The sequence below is a fragment of the Maniola jurtina genome, chromosome 28 (assembly GCF_905333055.1).
Source record: "Maniola jurtina chromosome 28, ilManJurt1.1, whole genome shotgun sequence".
Lineage (NCBI taxonomy): Eukaryota > Metazoa > Arthropoda > Insecta > Lepidoptera > Nymphalidae > Maniola > Maniola jurtina.
Window position 1 is genome coordinate 4,576,767 of NC_060056.1, and position 20,456 is coordinate 4,597,222.

Sequence of the window (20,456 nt, forward strand, 5' to 3'; positions counted from 1 at the left end):
ATAACACTTTGGTGAGAATCTAGGGTCGTTACAACTTCTAACCCTCCGTCCACACACTGCTCGCGACGCCGGTCGCCGCCGCACTAGGTCGCTTGCCTTAGCAACGCCATGGACGTCGAAACTGTGGCAGCGTGCGCGCTATTGCATACTTACCGACAAAATAGGGAGCGATGGGCGTGAACGAGGAACAGACTGCGCCATCACTTACCACCGGGTAAGATTGCAGTCAAGGGCTCACTTGTATCTGAATAAAAAAACCGGCCAAGTGCGAGTCAGATTCGCGCACCGAGGGTTCCGTACTCGCGTATTTTTTCAGACATTTTGCACGATAAATCAAAAACTATTTAATTTTATGTTTATTCAGAAAGTAATAATACAGATTTTCACAAATGTTAAAAATACTTAAATATAAAATTTATAAAACAAAAATATCATCCAAATCACTGTAACGAGGCAGGGTGCCCAGGACGCTGGCTGCGTTACCTCGTTGAATGGCCAGACTAATATGCTGACCAAGGTAACTGCCAGATTTCCGGTCACCCGTGGACTCCACAAGACGGGATGACAGGTCCTTAAAAAAGGATCTGGCATCCTCGCCCCACGAACCCATGGTCTCCACTCCAAAAGGCACAAATATGAAATTATTTTCTATATTTTCATATTTGCGCCTTTTGGCCCTTTCTGCCTTAGTGATTAATCAAAAACTATTATGCATAAAAATTGATAATAATAATCTGTTGATGATACTCCACTTGGTATAGTTATCTTATTTTGAAAATTGAAACACATTGTAATTATTTTTCTGTGATTAACCACAAATTCCCGGTTTTCGGACTTATTCCTTTACTTATGCTATAAGACCTATCTACCTGCCAAATTTAATGATTCTCGGTCAACGGGAAGTACCCTATAGGTTTCTTGACAGACAGACAGACAACAAAGTGATCCTATAAGGGTTCCGTTTTTCCCTTTGAGGTACGGAACCCCTAAAAATGTTCTCAAAGGTGTGTTCTGAAGTCTGTCAATCCGCACTTGTCCAGCGTGGTAGACTATACGGCTAAACCCTTTCATATTCTGAGAGTAGACCTGTGCTTAGTAGTGACACGGCGGATTTGGTGTTAATGTCAACTGTACATACTTGCTCAATGAATCATATTGACATTTTCATACTATTTAATCAGGTTGCATCATTTTGTTTTCTTAGTCGAAGAGATGATTGGATTTTTTGAGGTGGTGCTTTTTTATTCAGACTCTTCATTGTGACCACCTGGTGGTAAGTGGTATGGAGTCCAAGATTAACGTGGTTAGTGCCAGCTGCGAAAAAAACCCGGCCAAGTGCGAGTCAGACTCGCGCACCGAGGGTTTCATACTACAATGGTATTTTTTCGAAGGGAAACAGTCCGAAAAAAATTAAAATGTGTTCATGAACAAGTAATATTTGGTAAGTATTTTCAATTTTCCATATAAGATAACTAACTATACCAAGTTGGATATCATATGGAAGGGCTTTTACCCGTACATTCTAAAACAGATTTTTATTTATTTTTATGTATAATAGTTTTTGATTTGTCGTGCAAAATGTCGGAGAAAATACCCGAGTACGGAACCCTCAGTGCGCGAGTCTGACTCGCACTTGGCCGGTTTTTATGGTATCTTATCAGTAATCATCAGTACTATCACCTGTCTTTGTTTGCGCTAGCGTTCTGGTTACACCCTATATTAGGGTTCCGTTGGCAACTTTTCGGGAACGGAACCCGAAAAAGATAATCCGCAAGCTCCCGCACTATTATTTCGGTATATAAAAAGACAATAAATGCCACTTTACATACTATCGGAACCGAGTGTGCAGCATCATGAACATCTTACTTGTAGCTTCTTTAACACTCTTGGTAAGATTATAAATTATTTTCTTTGCATTGTTTTTCATGGTATTTTTAACCGCCGACCCAAAAAGAGGGGTGTTATAAGTTTGACGTGTGTATCTGTGTACTTGTCTGTGGCATCGTAGCTCCTAAACTAATGAACCGATTTTAATTTAGTTTTTTTTTTTGTTTGAAAGGAGCGTTCTTACCTATAATCCAGGAAAATTTGAAAGTTATCAGCTCTTTTCTAGTTACTGTAACCTTCACTTGTCGGGGATATTATAAATTTTTAATTTACACTTGTATTTTCTTCCTTCTAATTCGTAGGTTAGAGGAAATAGGTATTTGGGAAGGTACTAAACATTTTTAGGGTTCCGTACCTGATAAGAAAAAACGGAACCCTTATAGGATCATTTTGTTGTCTGTCTGTCTGTCCGTCTATCTGTCTGTCGTGTCTGTCAAGAAAACCTATAGGGTACTTCCCGTTGACCTAGAATCATGTGGCAGGCAGGAAATATTAAATTATATGGCGTTCCTTAGGGGAGAGTCAAAGGTCCGACAGCTCATATAAACTGTACACATATAAGTTCCTTTGTAACATTTAAATACAGAAACCAGCCCAGAAGAAGAAAGAAGAAACACAGTTCTTTTGTACATTGTGAAAAATCAATAAGGATATTTCCTACTTACTTATGTCAAAATTAAATTATTCCGGGACAAAAAGTAGCCTTTGTTTTTTTTTAAATCCCGTGGGAACTCTTTGATTTTCCGTGACAAAAAGTATCCTTTGTTTTTTCCCTAGGTCGTGAAAACGTGACAGACAGACCGACACACTTTCTTATTACAGCTATTCATAGCCAAAGTTCATGATCTCAAAAACATCGTTAGTGAAAATTCTCAAAAAAAAAAAATGCTTTTTCCTTAAAATAATAATTGATCATTTGTTTTTTTTTACAGAGCTTCATTGCTTCGGAGGCCAATCCATGTAAGTTTATTTGAAACAGAACAAACCTATATCCATACTTAATACTTAATATTATAAATGCGAAAGTGTGTCTGTCTGTCTGTCTGCTACGTTTTCACGGCTCAACCGCTGAACCGATTTTAAGGTACAGAGTTAGTTTACGCCCCGGAACACTTTTTATCCCGGAAAAGAAAAGAGTTCCCAGGTGTTTGTTTGTTGATTTATTAGGTTGCTAGTTTGTCCATCAATCCCGACGTAAAGGTGCCCACGCACTCGAACTGAACTGCAGCGGAACTGCGCGTCGCGTCAGCGCCCCGCACGATATTCTCTCCAGCCGCGCGTCGCGGCTGGAGAGAATATCGTGCGGGGCGCTGACGCGACGCGCAGTTCCGCTGCAGTTCAGTTCGAGTGCGTGGGCACCTTAACAGAGGAATGGAGAGACGTGATTTTTGCATGGGTATAGTTATAGACCCAGAGGCTACTTTTTTTCTTGGAAAATCAAAGAGTTTCCACGGGATTTTTGAAAATCTGGAATCACGCGGGCAAATTCGCGGGCATCGGCTAGTTATTAACAATTATTATTAAACAAATTGTTACAAGTAGGTACAGGTGCAGTGTGTAAAAACTAAAGACACACATTAAGAGGGCTCTCTCCGTCACTCGTTTCATACAATCGTAGTTCTAATTTCATTTGAATATTAAGCAAACAAAGTCCATGAAATTTTGCAGACATATTCTAGAAACTAATATCTATGTCTGTGGTTTTCCAGATTTCTGTTAAAATATTCGGTTTCAAAGTTACGCGGTCTTAAAAACTTTCATACAAATCTTTGAGCCCCTGTAATTTTAAAACTAGGTACATATTTTTAGAAAAATCTAAAACACCACAGACATAAATAGTAGTTTCTAGAATATGTCTGCAAAATTTCATGGACTTTGGTTGCTTAATATTCAAATGAAATTGGAACTACGATTGTATAAAACGAGTGACGGAGAGAGCCCTCTTAAACAACTGTTACAAGTAGGTACAGGTGCAGTGTGTAAAAACTAAAGACACACATTAAGTCAAGGTTATGATATACCAATACAAAATTGCATGAAACAGTTGCCTAGACTACAAGATAGTGTCTGAATTGTTACATTAACAGGGCTCTCTCCGTCACTTACTCCATACAATCGTAGTCCCAATTTCATTTGAATATTAAGCAACCAAAGTCCATGAAATTTTGCAGACATATTCTAGAAACTAATTTCTGTGCCTGTGGTGTTTTAAATTTTTCTAAAAATATGAAACCGAATATTTTAACGGAAATCTGGAAAACCACAGGCATAGATATTAGTTCTTGGAACGTTTCTACAAAATTATGATTGGTTAGTATTCCAATGAGAGACGAACTAGGTTTGTATAGAGCGAGTGACGGAGAGACCACTCTAAATATCTAAATACTAGCTGATGCCCGCAGCTTCGCCCGCGTGGATTGGTCAGATCCCCTGCAGCATCAGGATTGAGGAGTTGGAATCCAAATTTTTTATGAAACAATTTCGCAAAGTTCCTCTATCAGAAATCTCAGAGATTTCGGTGTACATAGGTAGAAAAACACAACTCCCTTTTTAAAAGTCGGTTAAAAAAGTAGCCTATGTTACACCCTGGTCAATCCTCTACTTGTCTGTGAAAATCCCGTCAAAATCCGTTCAGCCGTTCCAAAGATTAGCCTTTTCAAACAGACAGACAGACAGACAGACAGACAGACAAAAATTTTAAAAACGTGTGATTCAGTGTTGGTATCGTTCAAATAACCCTATGAGCTTAATATGAGGTAGTTATTTCGAAATTACAGACAGACACTCCAATTTTATTTATTAGTATAGATTGTATCTTTTTATGATTTGAAAAGAGCAACTGCTGAGTTTCTTGCCGAATCATCGCAGTAGTGTCTGTTTTCCGTCAGTCACGGGCGTAGCATAATATGAGACACTAGTTTCATCCGTGAAAATATGTTCTGAAGTAGTTAGAACTATTTGTATGGCAGCTCACGCACTAGCTCCGACTTCATCCGTGAGAATACCTCGGATGACCATCGGATGCAAATCGGACTTTTAAGTCCTTTAGAAAGGAAGAAAGAAAAAGTGTTTATTTGGTGCCACAGAAAGCACACACGCTTTTTGACCCCCGACCCAAAAAGAGGGGTGTTATAAGTTTGACGCGTGTATCTGTGTATAGCTATTATAGCTAAGAACACTCTCGATCAAGCCACATTCCAGACGAAAAAAAACTAAATCAAAATCGGTTTAGGAGCTACGATGCCACAGAGAAACACACAGATACACACGTCAAACTTATAACACCCCTCTTTTTGGGTCGGGAGTTAATAACCCATAACTGAGTAGGTTCTTGCGGTAGTGGAGTGGTGCGGGAGGGGTGTGATGACGTCACGCGAGAGCTCAGTGATTCGTCAAAAATAATTAGTTCGATCTGTCCCCTCGTCGCGTGTAGGGGGACAGATCGAACTATTTATTCCTATCTGTCCCCTCGGGGGAACAGATCAGGGGGACAGATAGGAACAATTCAACTTGTGACGTCACCCTCCCGCACCGCACCACTACCGCAGGAGCCTACTCAGTTATGCGCTATACCTGTAATAATTAATTGTGACTTTTCTCATTACAGTGCTAGGAATTGGAAGACGTGAGTATTAATTACACTATTTACTGCAAGGAACCAAAAGCTTAGTCAAAGTCAAAAGTCAAAGTCAAAATCATTTATTCAAAGTAGGTACAATTGTACTCCTTTTGATGGTCGAAATTGTTAAACTGATTTGCTATAATCCGCCAACCAACGAAATCTGTATGGTGCAACATGCACCGCCCGCCCTCCCACTGATAAACATGCAGGAAAAGCCAGCCACCAAGCAAGCCACACGCACCACCACCACGCAGCACCACACGAATCCCAACACCACTCGACGCGCGTTTCGCCCCGACACCGAAGCATCCTCAGGAGATGTAGACCTTACAATGCCTAATTGCAAAGTAATGATTGATTGGCTGGCTTTTCCTGCGTGTTTATCAGTGGGAGGGCGGGCGGTGCAGGTCACATGCTGCATGTTGCACCATACAGATTCCGTTGGCATGACCGTACAAAAAAAAAATTACAATTTGCGGCGTTTGAAATAGGTTTTTTAAAGGATTTTTTAATACGTTACAGCTGGTGGACTTCTTGGAACAGGTCTTTTAAGCGGAGGTCATAGCAATGGACGCAACTCTGGTAACGTCGGTCGTATCAATGGCCATGGTTACTATGGTGGCATCCCCAGCACTGCCAGTAGCGACCACCGTGATGTCACCAGTAACAGTCGCTATGTTAACAACAACGGCGTAACTGAAACAAAAGGGAATAATAATGGTGATAGCGCTCGTAACAGCGGATATAGTAGCCAGAGCCAGAATACGCAGAACAAAGGAGATGGTCAAAATAAGCACGGTGTCAACGGTGCTGTTGCTGGAAACAGCAAGAGTGATAAGAGCAGAGATACAACTGGCAATAGTAACAATGGTGTCAGTGACGCTAGTAGTAACGACGCTAATAGTAAAACTAGTAGTAATAGTGAAATTAATCGCAATTTGAACAAGAACAGCGGAGTTGGTCAAAATAGGCGTGGCAACAACGGCGGCGTTGTTGGAAACAATGGCAAGGATAACAAGAGCAGTGGTGCTGCACGTAACACACGCTACAATAGTAACTATGGCGACAGTGAGCATAGTACTCAAGACGCTAGTACTAGTACTGATAGTGAAAGCGATTGGGACAACTACAGCGAAATTGATAACAACGGTAGCGTTGCTGGAAACGATGACAAGAGTAACAAGAACAGTGGTGCTGCACGCAATGACAATAGTAACTATGGCGACAGTGAGCATAGTACTCAAGACGCTAGTACTAGTACTGATAGTGAAAGCGATTGGGACAACTACAGCGAAATTGATAACAACGGTAGCGTTGCTGGAAACGATGACAAGAGTAACAAGAACAGTGGTGCTGCACGCAATGACAATAGTAACTATGGCGACAGTGAGCATAGTACTCAAGACGCTAGTACTAGTACTGATAGTGAAAGCGATTGGGACAACTACAGCGAAATTGATAACAACGGTAGCGTTGCTGGAAACGATGACAAGAGTAACAAGAACAGTGGTGCTGCACGCAATGACAATAGTAACTATGGCGACAGTGAGCATAGTACTCAAGACGCTAGTACTAGTACTGATAGTGAAAGCGATTGGGACAACTACAGCGAAATTGATAACAACGGTAGCGTTGCTGGAAACGATGACAAGAGTAACAAGAACAGTGGTGCTGCACGCAATGACAATAGTAACTATGGCGACAGTGAGCATAGTACTCAAGACGCTAGTACTAGTACTGATAGTGAAAGCGATTGGGACAACTACAGCGAAATTGATAACAACGGTAGCGTTGCTGGAAACGATGACAAGAGTAACAAGAACAGTGGTGCTGCACGCAATGACAATAGTAACTATGGCGACAGTGAGCATAGTACTCAAGACGCTAGTACTAGTACTGATAGTGAAAGCGATTGGGACAACTACAGCGAAATTGATAACAACGGTGACGTTGCTGAATACAATGCCAATATTGCCGACAGTGGTGGAAATTATAACAATGGCTATGATAACGAAGGTGGTAGTGCAGTGAACGATGATGACAGGGGTGGAAATGATGGCAATGGCTATGATAACGGAGGTGGTACTGCTGTGAACGATGATAACAGGGGTGAAAATGATAACAATGTTTATCATAACAACGATGGCGCCGCAACAAACAATGACAACAGCTGTGGAAATGGTAACTGTTTCAGCAATTTTATTCTTGACCCAACGGAACTAAAAGGATACAGGTGGGGACCGTAAATCCCCGCTCAGGAGTCAGGTCGCTGGGTTATAATTGAATCTTAAAGTACCCTTGGAAGTTATATCGTATGTTTTTTTTTTTATTGAAAATATTACAATAAAACTTAAAGCTAGCCTTATCTAATTACTATACAAATCATGCCCGCGTGGAATGGTGCCAAGAATACTGGCTGCATTTCCGCGTTGGACAGCCAGGCTGATCCGTTGCGCAAAAAATGAGCCAGCCCTTCTGTCACCCGATGAGGCTATTAAACGCGGTGAAATGTCTCGTAAAAATTTCTTTGCACTAAGACTCCATGGCCCCAGGGTCTCCACGGCAAACGGAACAAAAATGTAACTCTCAATAAGAGAGGCATACTTGCGCCGCTTGCCGTTTTCAGCCATTTCTGCTGCGGCTCCCGGTCTTGATACTGTCTCCCTGATATATATCGTATGTTATTATAATCATAATCTTAGTCATAATGCCGAGTTCAATAATTATGGCTACCCAAACGATATCAGCAATGGTCATATCACTGACTATGACTGGTAGTCGTTTTCCAGGATATAATAATGACTCAATAATCTTCATACTATGTTAATTTTCAACGGCGACTCGATAGGTTTTTTTTTTTATTAAATACTAACTGACCCGACAGGCTTCCTATCCAAATCAAAATCCGAATTCTCTCTAACGTGAATTTCAGGGTTTTCCTGATAACTTTTCCGTGACTATAAACAAAACAAAAAAGAAAGTACAATTTTATAAGTTACACTGATGTACCCAGCAGAAATCTCATTTTTGAATGACACGAAAATTTCTCAGCCAATCACAACGGGCATTCATCTGCTATTGGTTCTTGCCCACGCTGTTATGTACGCGCGAATTATGAGCGAGATAGCACGAGTCTCTGTTGTTCTTGTGTTTGAAATCTTTTTTTTTTCTCTCTCGTCTGGCTTTACACTGATTAGCCAATGTCAAGTTTGTAGTTATTTACAAGTTAGGGAAATAATATGTATAAGTATGGACTTCGTCTGTGCCGGCGCCCGCCGACATACACGCGGCGCCCCTTCAGAGCGCTTCCCAGTCAGTTCCACCACCAATAAACACCAGCAGAACACAAAAGCCGGCCACTTCTCACAAAAAACCACTCCAAAAAAGCACCGCACGCGCGCCAGCTAACGCCACCACAAACGAAGTCTGTTTAAAATCTACTTTTGCGGATTAAAACTAATTTTGCGGATTTGACTTATAAAATCACCTACGCGAAGATAAACAAAGGTACATATATATAAATTAAATGTTTTTATGATTCATGTTTACCTGGTGTTTTTATTTCATACCACAATTCATAACCTTCACAATGTATTTTTTTTCTCTCTCGTCTGGCTTTACAAAGATTAGCCAATGTCAAGTTTGTAGTTATTTGTAACAAGTTAGTTAAACTATACAGGTGTGGACCCCGTCTGTGCCGGCGCTCGCCGACACACGCACGGCACCCCCTTAGAGCGCTTTCCAGTCAGTTTTAACAAAAAAAACACTCCAAAAAGGCAGAGCACGCCCGCCAGCTAACACCAACACAGACAAAGTCTTCACAATGTTTTAGATTAGCTTTTACTCGACTTCAACAGCGTTTTTAGAGTTGCGTACCTCAAAAGGAAAAACGGATCCCTTTGTATTATAAGTGATAGGATCACTTCACACACTGTCTGTCTGTCTGCCTGTCTGTTCGTCCGTCCATCCGTCGTATCTGTCAAGAAAACCTTTATGGTACTTCCCGTTGAGCTAGAATCGTGAAATTTGGCAGGTAGGTCTTACAGCACAAGTAAAGGAATAAATCTGAAAAGCGTGAATTTGTGGTTACATCATTTTTTTTTTAAATGTATTTCAATTTTCAAAGTAAGATATCTATACCGAGTGGGGTATCTTATGAAAAGGCTTTACCTGTACATTTTAAAACAGATTTTTCTTTATTTTTATGCATAATAGTTATTGATTTATCGTGCAAAATGTTGGAAAAATACCCAAGTACGCACTTGGCAGGTTTTTTTTTTTCAGATAATGTGTAGAGTGTGCTCTGGAGCTTCACAACCTTGTTCCAAGGCTTCACCGTTCTTCTTGTCCTGGAAAATCAAAAGTTCCCACGGAATTTATAAAAACCTAAATCCACGCGGGCGAAGCTGCGGGCATCATCTAATCTATACATACAATAAAATTGTAGAAAAGTGGTGTCTGTACAATGGAAATATATAAAAAAAAAGTAGCAGGGGTTGTTATTATATAATAGTTATTGATTTATCGTTCAAAATGTCGGAAAAATTAGCCGAGTACTGAACCCTCGGTGCGCGAGTCTGACTCGCACTTGGCCGGTTTTTTTTTTAAATTAATAAGTAGATATCTTTAGAGAGCTATTTGAAAGATCGTGTTCTACAGCTGCTCAAGCTGAAAGAAGCTGTAGCTGTAGAAGAAGTATGACGCTGGGCGTCAATTATGTATGGGGGTTCCTCTCAAAAAGTTCTCAGTAAGTATTTGCCAACTTTTTTCACCCCTGTGCCTCGGATACTACGTAAAACCGTCGATCCTTTCATAACTAGGTATGTTATTATAGGGATTTTAACGTGGCAAACTAATATTATGGAAAGTCCTTGAGTGGAGACCGCGTATAAGCAAGCGTAGTGTGGGACGCCCTCCAGCACGATGGACCGATGATATAAAGCGGCTGGCGGGAAGTGGCTGGATGAGGAAGGCTGAGGACCGGGTGTGGTGGCGCTCTATAGGGAAGGCCTATGTCCAACAGTGGATGTCCACTGGCTGATGATGATGATGATCATGAAGCTAATATTAAAAGACAGGTTAACAATTTATTATTATAATAACAATTATTATTTATCCTTTATTAAATTTTCCAATACGCAAGTAAAGAATATGGACAACTACTGTATTAGATAAAGAGCCTGTGCTCGATTACTAGAATGTGATCAAATCAAATCAATTTTATTTTTAACCCCTGACCCAAAAAGAAGGGTGTTATAAGTTTGACGTGTGTATCTGTCTGTGGCATCGTAGCTCCTAAACTAATGAAACGATTTTAATTTAGTTTTTTTTTGTTTGAAAGATGGCTTAATCGAGAGTGGTCTTAGCTATACCTAATCCAAGAAAATCGGTTCAGTCGTTTGGAAGTTATCAGCTCTTTTCTAGTTACTGTAACCTTCACTTATAAATTTTTAATTTACACTTGTGCCAAATTGTGGGTATACATAATACAAGGAACCAAAACCAGACAAATCCTTATGGTACCACGCAGCACCACACAGATCCCAAATTAAAAGGCTCCTTGTATCATGAACTTCCGCAAAGTCTCGATAGCTCAAAGGTTGAGGAGCGGATTGAAATCCGAAAGGTTGGCGGTTCAAACCCCACCCGTTGCACTATAGTCGTACCCACTCCTGGCACAAGCTTTACGCTTAATTGGAGGGAAAGGGGAGTATTAGTCATGATTAGCATGGCTAATATTCTTTAAAAAAAAAGTAACGCCTTTTTCTATGCAAATTGTGGGTAAATCATAGATAGTACATTACTAGCTGACGCCCGCGACTTCGTCCACGTGGATTTAGGTTTTTCGAAATCCCTTGGGAACTCTTTGGTTTTCCGGGATAAAAAGTAGCTTATGTGCTAATCCAGGATATTATCTATCTCAATTCCGAATTTCAGCCAAATCCGTCCAGTAGTTTTTGCGTGAAGGAGTAACAAACACACACACACACACACACACACACACACACACATACACACACACACACACACACACACACACACACACACACACACACACACACACACACACACACACAAACTTTCGCCTTTATAATATTAGTGTGATGTGAAGTGTGATAAGGTTGAATTAGTTCACAATTTATTGCCACAGGTAGTGTGCAAAAATACGGTTTTTACCACACGATCACATATAATTCTATTATAATCAAAAATTAAATTATATAAAAAGATATTTGAAAAATGACAAAAAATCTGTGATGTTATGCTTGTCTTGAGGATAAATTATTTGGGTTTAATTATGGGGAATTATGAAACCCGCTGTAAGGACTTTGGGTTTCTCTTTCTGGGTTCAATGGATTAATAACGGAAGACACCAGGAAATCGTCCATCAGAACCATTTGATCTTCGTTGATTGAAATTATTATTACGATTTCTGTTAGGAATGTTTCTGCCATTCATGTTATTGTTAAAATCATTAGGGGTTCTTCTAAAAGCATTTCTGTTGCTGATATTATTTGGTCTTCGCTGATTTCTATTCATTGGATTTATGTTATTATCACGATTGACGTTACGAGGGTTTCTGCTATCATTGTTGTTGTTGGGAGGGATTCTGCCATCATTGTTGTTATTGGGAGGGTTTCTGCCATCATTGTTGTTGTTGGGAGGGTTTCTGCCATCATTGTTGTTGTTGGGAGGGATTCTGCCATCATTGTTGTTATTGGGAGGGTTTCTGCCATCATTGTTGTTGTTTGGAGGGTTTCTGCCATCAATGTTGTTGTTGGGAGGGTTTCTGCCATCATTGTTGTTGTTTGGAGGGTTTCTGCTATCATTGTTGTTGTTGGGAGGGATTCTGCCATCATTGTTGTTGGGAGGGTTTCTGCCATCAATGTTGTTGTTGGGAGGGTTTCTGCCATCATTGTTGTTGTTAGGAGGGTTTCTGCTATCATTATTGTTGATGTCGTTGTTGTTACTATTTTCAGGGTTACTATTATTAGAGTTTCTGCCATCATTGTTTTCGTTATTATCATCAGGTGTTCTGCCATCATTATTACTGTCGCTATTGTTATCATTACCAGGGTTACTATTATTAAGGTTTCTACCATCATTGTTACCATTCCCAGGATTATTGGAGGTTACTCCACTATTGTTGTTATTGCTATTGTTGTCGTTGACGTTATCATCATCATCGTCAGTATCAATGTCATTAGAAGCACTGGCAGTAGCGTCTTCACCGACGGCAGCCGCAGCACTGCCATCGTCGCTTGACTCAGCTTTAGCAGCAGGTCCGTCGTTGCCGGAAGCTGCAGTGGCCGTCCCCGTGCCTGACGTGGCAGCAGCACCACTATTGCCCTTACTTGTAGCAGCAACTACATTGCTACCTGTCAAATAGAAATTAAATTACTACCTAGATGTTGTGGTTAAAGAATTTTATTCTCAAAAGAAATTATAAAAATTTCACTTAATGAGAAATTACAGTAATAAACTTAATATAAGCAAATTTTATCTTTCGGCACAGCGGTAAGAAACAACACAATCGTAAAATAGTAGCGGGTAAGGTAGTCTAATATCTTAATATCTAATAATGTACCCGGCAATGCTCTTACACATTGCCCGAGCCGATTCAGATATTTTTAATCACAAAATCTTTAAGTTTCTTTTTGAAAATGTTTATCTTACTAATATTTTTTATTTCTGTAGGTAATTTATTAAACATTTGTGCTCCTTCAAAAGTTATATTCTTTGTACCGTAGTTAGTGCGTGAACCTCCTTTTAAAGAGATATTATCAGCGTTACGCAAAGGTCGGCATCCCAGTTCCCTTTTAGTTTTAAATGATAATTCTAAATGAATTTTCTTTGATATAATTTTTTTAATTAATATGCATGTATTATAGTAATACATTTGTAGGATATTCATTTATTTAGTTTCCATATAAATAATTGTAGTGGGGGTAAGAAAGTCGTAATTATAAAGAATTTTTATTATTTTGTTTTGGATTACTTGTAAACAATTTAAATTAGTTTTAGCCGCACTGCCCCATATTTCTATCAAATAATCAAGATGAGGTTTAACGAGTGAGTTATAAATGTTTATCCGAACCTTTCGTGGGAGACCTTATATAACCTTATACCATATAGCGATCCTAGAAGAGATGACAGTGTTGATTTTACTTTACTTATGTGCGGTTTCCACGTTAACTGGCTGTCAATCGTTAAACCTAAGTATTTTTCTTCAGTAGATTGTTTAATTCTTAAATTGTTTATTGTAAGTGGAATGTGTACCGGCACTTTTTTGTTTTTTGCTTTAAAAATAACATAGCTTGTTTTTGATGTATTGACAGTAAGTAAATTATATTGAAACCATTCATGTAAAGTGTTGAGATCTTCTTGTGCTAATTTTATTAAGTCATCGATTGAGCGTCCATAATAGAATATACATGTATCGTCGGCATATAAACTGACTTCTCCATGTAACGATAAATTACTAATATCATTGACATATATTAAAAATAGTTGCCTAGATTATCCACGTTTAAAGGATACAAAAACATAGCAACCTCTAAGTGTTTTAGGATAAACTAAGGACAGTTATTGGACTGTGAATTAGATAGAAAGTAATCATAAATAGAAGTTTAAGCTAAACTAATATTACTCACTAGCTAGCCCATAACCTAGATGGTAGTATGATTAAAGATATCATTGTATAATGGCGTCTTATGATAGGAAAAAAAGCCACGTTTACCGGGACAAATCCATCTTTAGCTTCCAAAAGGTGACAGATCTAAGACACACCTTCGCATTGAATTAATGAATGAAGAAATATGCTTTATTGCACACCAAAAGAGATGCAATATGTGAAATGAAATAATAATGGTACATAATTGGCGGCCTTATAACCTTGAAGCGATCTCTTCTAGGCAACCAGGTTGATGAAGATTAAATGATTAATGAGTAAACATAACATCCATACTAATATTATAAATCCCGGGGACGGACATAGGCTACTTTTTATCCCGGAAAATCAAAGAGTTCCCACGGGATTCCTAAATACTCGTCCGCTTAACCAACTTGTATGAAATTTGGTACCGAGGTAGCTTGCGTTAACATATAGGCATTTTATCCCGGAAAATCAAACAGTTCCCACGGGATCTTTAAAAACCTAAATCCACGCGGACGAAGTCGCGGGCATCCTCTAGTTTTATAATAATATTAGTATGAATATCCTATTATTTTCTATAGTGTGGATAGATGTAATTAAGTAAGTAATCTTAGGCATACAAGTATCCTGTGAGGATATCTGCATGCCTGAGATTCTTACGAAGTTTTCCTTCGATTTAATTGCTCCAAACACATAATTTTGAAAAGTTAAGCAAGTTAAGAAGAAACTGTGATAGCCTCGTGGTTAGAACGTCCGCCTCCTAATCGGAGGTCGGGGGTTCGATCCCGGGCACGCACCCCTAACATTTCAGTTATGTGCGTTTTAAGCAATTAAATATCACTTGCTTTAACGGTGAAGGAAAACATCGTGAGGAAACCTGCATGCCTGAGAGTTCTCCATGTTCTGAAAGGTGTGTAAAGTCTGCCAATCCGCATTGGGCCAGCGTGGCAGACTATGGCCTAAACCCTTCTCACTCTGAGAGGAGACCCGTACTCAGTAGTGGGGCGGAAATGGGTTTATCATGAGGTGCGTGCCCGGGATTGAACCCTCAACCTCCCGAAAAGAGGGCCGACGTTCTAACCTAACCACTAGTCATTCACCACTCTTCCCTGCGATTATCCTCCGATAGTGGAATTAAAATGGTAAGTACTTACGGATTATCCGAGCATGTACCGTGGCAAGGCACTGTAAACAATAAAAAATATAGAATTAAAAAAAGCAGACCCCAACTTTTTTACCCCCGCCCCGAAAAGAGGGGTTATAAGTTTGACGTGGGTATCTGTGCATCTGTCTGTGGCATCGTAGCTCCTAAACTAATGAACCGATTGTAATTTAGTTTTTTTTCTTTGAAAGGTGGCTTGATCGAGAGTGTTCTTAACCATAATCCAAGAAAATCGGTTCAGCCGTTTGAAAGTTATCAGCTCTTTTCTAGTTACTGTAACCTTCACTTGTCAGGGGTGTTATAAATTTTTGATTTATACTTGTTAATTTAATTAAATTATTTTTATTCGTTGTTAAAGGTTTAATTTAGATTTAGAGTTTTATTTACATTTTAAAACATGTAAAAAAAAAGTTATTTAATTCTTACCGCGAATGCCAATAAAACAGTAGTCAGTTTCATAATGGCGGCTGGCAGATATTTGCTTTTTTTTTCAAAATATCGTTGTTTTTATACTGTGTAGACTTATATGTGTATGACGTTGGATTTAACATTGTAGGTAGCACTAACTATACTTAATATTATAAATGTGAAGGTGGGTCTGTCTGTCCGCTACATTTTTATAGCTCAACCGCTGAACCGATTTTAATGAAAGGTACAGAATAGAATATCTAGAAATTAGCTATAGTATCGATTAATTTGTGAGTAACTCACGTCAAACTCGTTATTTTGATTATAATATCTTAAACTGAACACTTTCAAGTAAAGATTTTTATGTAAACCTGTGAGGATAACCTGTGAGGAGGATAGCTATTAAAAGTGCTAGCCTACTTTGTCGTATTAGTTCACAAATTGCGAAAAACCAAATTAAAGAATTTCAGGGGCAGACTCGTCTCCTTAAATGTAAAATTCATGTGCCATCCTTTTTTAGCAATATTAACAGGGGTCTCTCCGTCACTCGCTTCATACAAACGTAGTTACAATTTCATTTGAATATTAAGCAACCAAAGTCCATGAAATTTTGCAGACATATTCTAGAAACTAATATCTATGTCTGTGGTTTTCCAGATTTCTGTTAAAATATTCGGTTTCAAAGTTACGCGGTCTTAAAAATTTACATACAAATCTTTGAGCCCCTGTAATTTTAAAAATAAATATTTTTAGCAAAATCTAAAACACCACAGACACAGATATCAGTTTCTAGAATATGTCTGCAAAATTTCATGGACTTTGGTTGCTTAATATTCAAATGAAATTGGAACTACGATTGTATGAAGCGAGTGACGGAGAGAGCCCTGTTAAAAAAAATGAGATGCAAATAATGTATAAGTATTTACTTTAGAGAACTAGACATTATAGCACTTGTTCCCAACGGTACCTACCTGCTAAAGAGGTTTTCATCTGCCAACAGTTCTGATTATAGCCAAACGATCGTAAGTATATTTTAAACAAGTGTAAATTAAAAATTTATAACTTCCCCGACAAGTGAAGGTTACAGTAACTAGAAAAGAGCTGATAACTTTCAAATAGCTGAACCGATTTTCTTGGATTATAACTAAGAACACTCTCGATAGAACTACCTTTCAAACGAAAAAAAACTAATTTAAAATCAGTTCATTAGCTTAGGAGCTACGATGCCACAGACAGATACACACGTCAAACTTATAACACCCCTCTTTTTGGGTCAGGGGTTAAAAAAATCCACGTAGACGAAGTTGCGATAGTTACCTAGTTGTTATTAAAGTAGGTAGGTAACCACAATAATTTGAGTAGTTGTATCAATAATGCTGTTTAAATATATTGTGTTGAGACATATGGGGAAAAGCACCTTCAAATGACCTTATTTTTCAAAAGAAAGTAGACAAGTATCTATAAATACAATATGTCGCAGGGAAATGGCATACACCGGTAGTTGGCTATATCCAAAAAAAAAATCAAAATTCAAAATATTTTTATTCAATTAAACTATTACAAGTGCTTTTGAATCGTCAAAATAATCTACCACTGGTTCGGAATGCCGTTCCTACCGAGAAGAACCAGCAAGAAACTCGAAAACATATTCCTCAGGGATATGGCTAAATCCCGGGAGATGTTAAAACGACTCAATTAGACCATTTCACTAAACAAATCTAGTATGGAATACTGAGCATAGTTTAGTGACTAGTGAAACACTAGATAATGTTTGTGTTCATTGTGCTATAAGACCTACCTACCTGCCAAATTTCATGGTTCTAGGTCAACGGGAAGTAACTTATAGGTTTTCCTGACAGACACGACACACGGACAGACAAACAGACGCACAGACGTATAGACAGACAGACAGACAACAAAGTAATCCTATAAAGTCTCACTCAAGAGGAAAAACGGAACCCTAAAAAACAAAATAAAACTGAAACCTGAAGAAGTGTAAATTAAAAATTTATAACACCCCCGACAAGTGAAGGTTCCAGTAACTAGAAAAGAGCTGATAACTTTCAAACGGCTGAACCGATTTTCTTGGATTATAGCTAAGAACACTCTCGATCAAGCCACCTTTCAAACAAATAAAACTAAATTGAAATCGGTTCATTATTTTAGGAGCTACGATGCCACAGACAGATACACAGATACACACGTCAAACTTATAACACCCCTCTTTTTTGGTTGGATATACGGGTTCTTTTTTTCCTTTTGTGGGACAGAACTCTAAAAAGAGTAGGTAAATAAAAGAAATTTTTAAAATCATATTTATTTAATACACACACCCAATATCAATAAAACACATATATTAATATTATTATAAACAGGTCGTAATTAGAACGCTAGCGAAAACTTAGCGCTGTTATTAACAGGGCTCTCTCCGTCACTCGTTTCATACAATCGTAGTTCCAATTTCATTTGAATATTAAGCAACCTAAGTCCATGAAATTTTGCAGACATATTCTAGAAACTAATATCTGTGTCTGTGGTGTTTTAGATTTTTTCTAAAAATAGGTAGTTTTAAAATTACAGGGGCTCAAAGATTTGTATGTGAATTTTTAAGCCGGTTTATTTTGAAACCGAATATTTTAACAGAAATCTAGAAAACCACAGACATAGATATTAGTTTCTGGAATGTCTGCATAATTTCATGGACTTTGGTTGCTTAATATTCAAATGAAATTGGAACTACGCTTGTATGGAGCGAGCGATGGAGAGACCCCCTCTTAATCAGCCGATAAAATAAACATTAATTTTCAAGTAAATCTATCAAACACTAGATACAAAAAAAATTTTTTTTTGTGTATTTATATATTACATATATGTATAAACTAGATGTTTTTCCGTAAATGCGAGCAAGAGATCCGATAAAAATGATTTAAGGGTGAGATCTATAAACCGCACTCAGACTTTGCTTAGACTTAAGCCAGAGTTAAAACGAGACAGATGTATATCTCTCACATAAATCTGTCTCGTTTTAACTCAATCTTAAGTCTGAGCAAAGTCAAAGTACGCTTTATAAATCTCACCCTTAGGGTGAGATCTATAGAGCGCGCTCTGCCTTTGCTTAGACTTAAGACAGAGTTAAAACGAGACAGAGCTATATCTCTCACATAAATCTGTCTCGTTTTAACTCAATCTTAAGTCAGAGCAAAGTCAAAGTGCGCTTTATAAATCTCACCCTTAGACTCAGTTGACACGTTTTTAATGGCTCAAATATAGCATTTCGGGCTATAATATTGACATATAGGTATATTTATATCATACCGCCACAGAGTTGGCTTGGATAATCCATAAGACCACCATGACCGCCACCATTGTCATCACAGTTGTCGTTTCCATATTGACCACCTGATCCGCCCCCTGACTGCGAATTATTGATTATCTTTGTATATCCTTCATTGCAACCCCCGCTGTTTTTATCTGTGGAAGGAAAAAGACACTTGATCAAAAAAAACCGGCCAAGTGCGAGTCAGACTCGCGCACTGAGGGTTCCGTACTCGGGTATTTTTTCCAACATTTTGCACGACAAATCAAATTATATATCAATTAGTATTATATATCAAATCAATTATATATGCATAAAAATAAATAAAAATCTGTTTTAAAATGTACAGGTATAGTTCTTTTATATGATACCCCACTTGGTATCGTTATCTTACTATAGAAACTGAAACACATTTTAATTTTTTTTAAATGATGTACCTAACCACAAATTCGTGGTTTTCAGGTTTATTCCTGTATTTGTGCTATAAAAGACCTACCTACCTGCCAAATTTTATGATTCTAGGTCAACGGGAAATATCCTGTAGGTTTCTTGACAGACAAGACGGACGGACGGACAGACAGACAGACAGACAAACAGACAGACAGACAGACAGACAACAAAGTGATCCTTTATGGGTTCCGTTTTTCCATTGGAGGTACGAAACCCTAAAAACTTAATAAAAAAGCTTGGATTTGGACCAGAGATCGGATTAGTGCGTAAGCAATATCCGTGTTCGCCATGTCGCCAAACGATTTAGCGTTTTGGTACGATGCTACGTAGAATTGCCGTGACGGAAGAATTTGAAAAAAAAATGAACTCACGTCTATTTGGTGCAGCGGAAACTGCTACCAGGAACTGAAACAATTTTTTTGCAATAAGTATTATAAGAGAATAGAATAGTTAATAGATAGATAGATAGATAGACGAAATCTATATTGCACACAAAAACATGAAAAGGAACGCAACACAAAAGGAAAAAAACAATTGTGTGCAAAGGCGGCCTTATTGCTTAGAGAATTCTCTACCAGGCAAACTTTGCTGAAAGGAAAAGCTAGCATAAGGAGAAGTTAGTTAATGTACAGAATTAGGTATAATAATAAATTAATTGACAATCACATACCTATAATAATCTTAAATCTAAATTGAAATAAAAAATATAATTAAAAACAAAATAAATTAAAATATAGAATAGAATAAACATATTTTTAACCCCCTAAATAAATAATAAATAAATAATAACCGACCCTAAAAGAGTGGTGTTATAATTTTGACGTGTGTATCTGTGTATCTCTGTGTCTGTGTATCTGTGTATCTGTCTCTGGCATCGTAGCTTGTAAACTAATGAACCGATTTTAGTTAAGTTTTTTTTTTGTTTGAAAGGTGGCTTGATCGAGAGTGTTCTTAG

General features: G+C 38.2%; 1 protein-coding gene and 1 long non-coding RNA gene across 2 annotated transcripts; one reads left to right on the top strand and one right to left on the bottom strand.

Annotated features, from left to right (window-relative positions):
• Positions 1-1,846: 1,846 nt before the first annotated feature.
• LOC123879321 (stress protein DDR48-like) lies at positions 1,847-7,755 on the top strand. Its single transcript, XM_045926966.1, has 4 exons — positions 1,847-1,889; positions 2,820-2,847; positions 5,495-5,512; positions 6,032-7,755. The coding sequence occupies exons 1-4, from the start codon at positions 1,854-1,856 to the stop codon at positions 7,753-7,755; spliced, it is 1,806 nt and encodes a 601-aa protein (XP_045782922.1). The 5' UTR covers positions 1,847-1,853.
• Positions 7,756-19,065: 11,310 nt separating this feature from the next.
• Positions 19,066-19,906, bottom strand: LOC123879600. Its single transcript, XR_006799040.1, has 2 exons — positions 19,873-19,906; positions 19,066-19,206 (listed from the first exon to the last, which is right to left on the bottom strand). It is a non-coding gene; the product is annotated as an uncharacterized LOC123879600 (long non-coding RNA).
• Between the last annotated feature and the right edge of the window lie 550 nt (positions 19,907-20,456).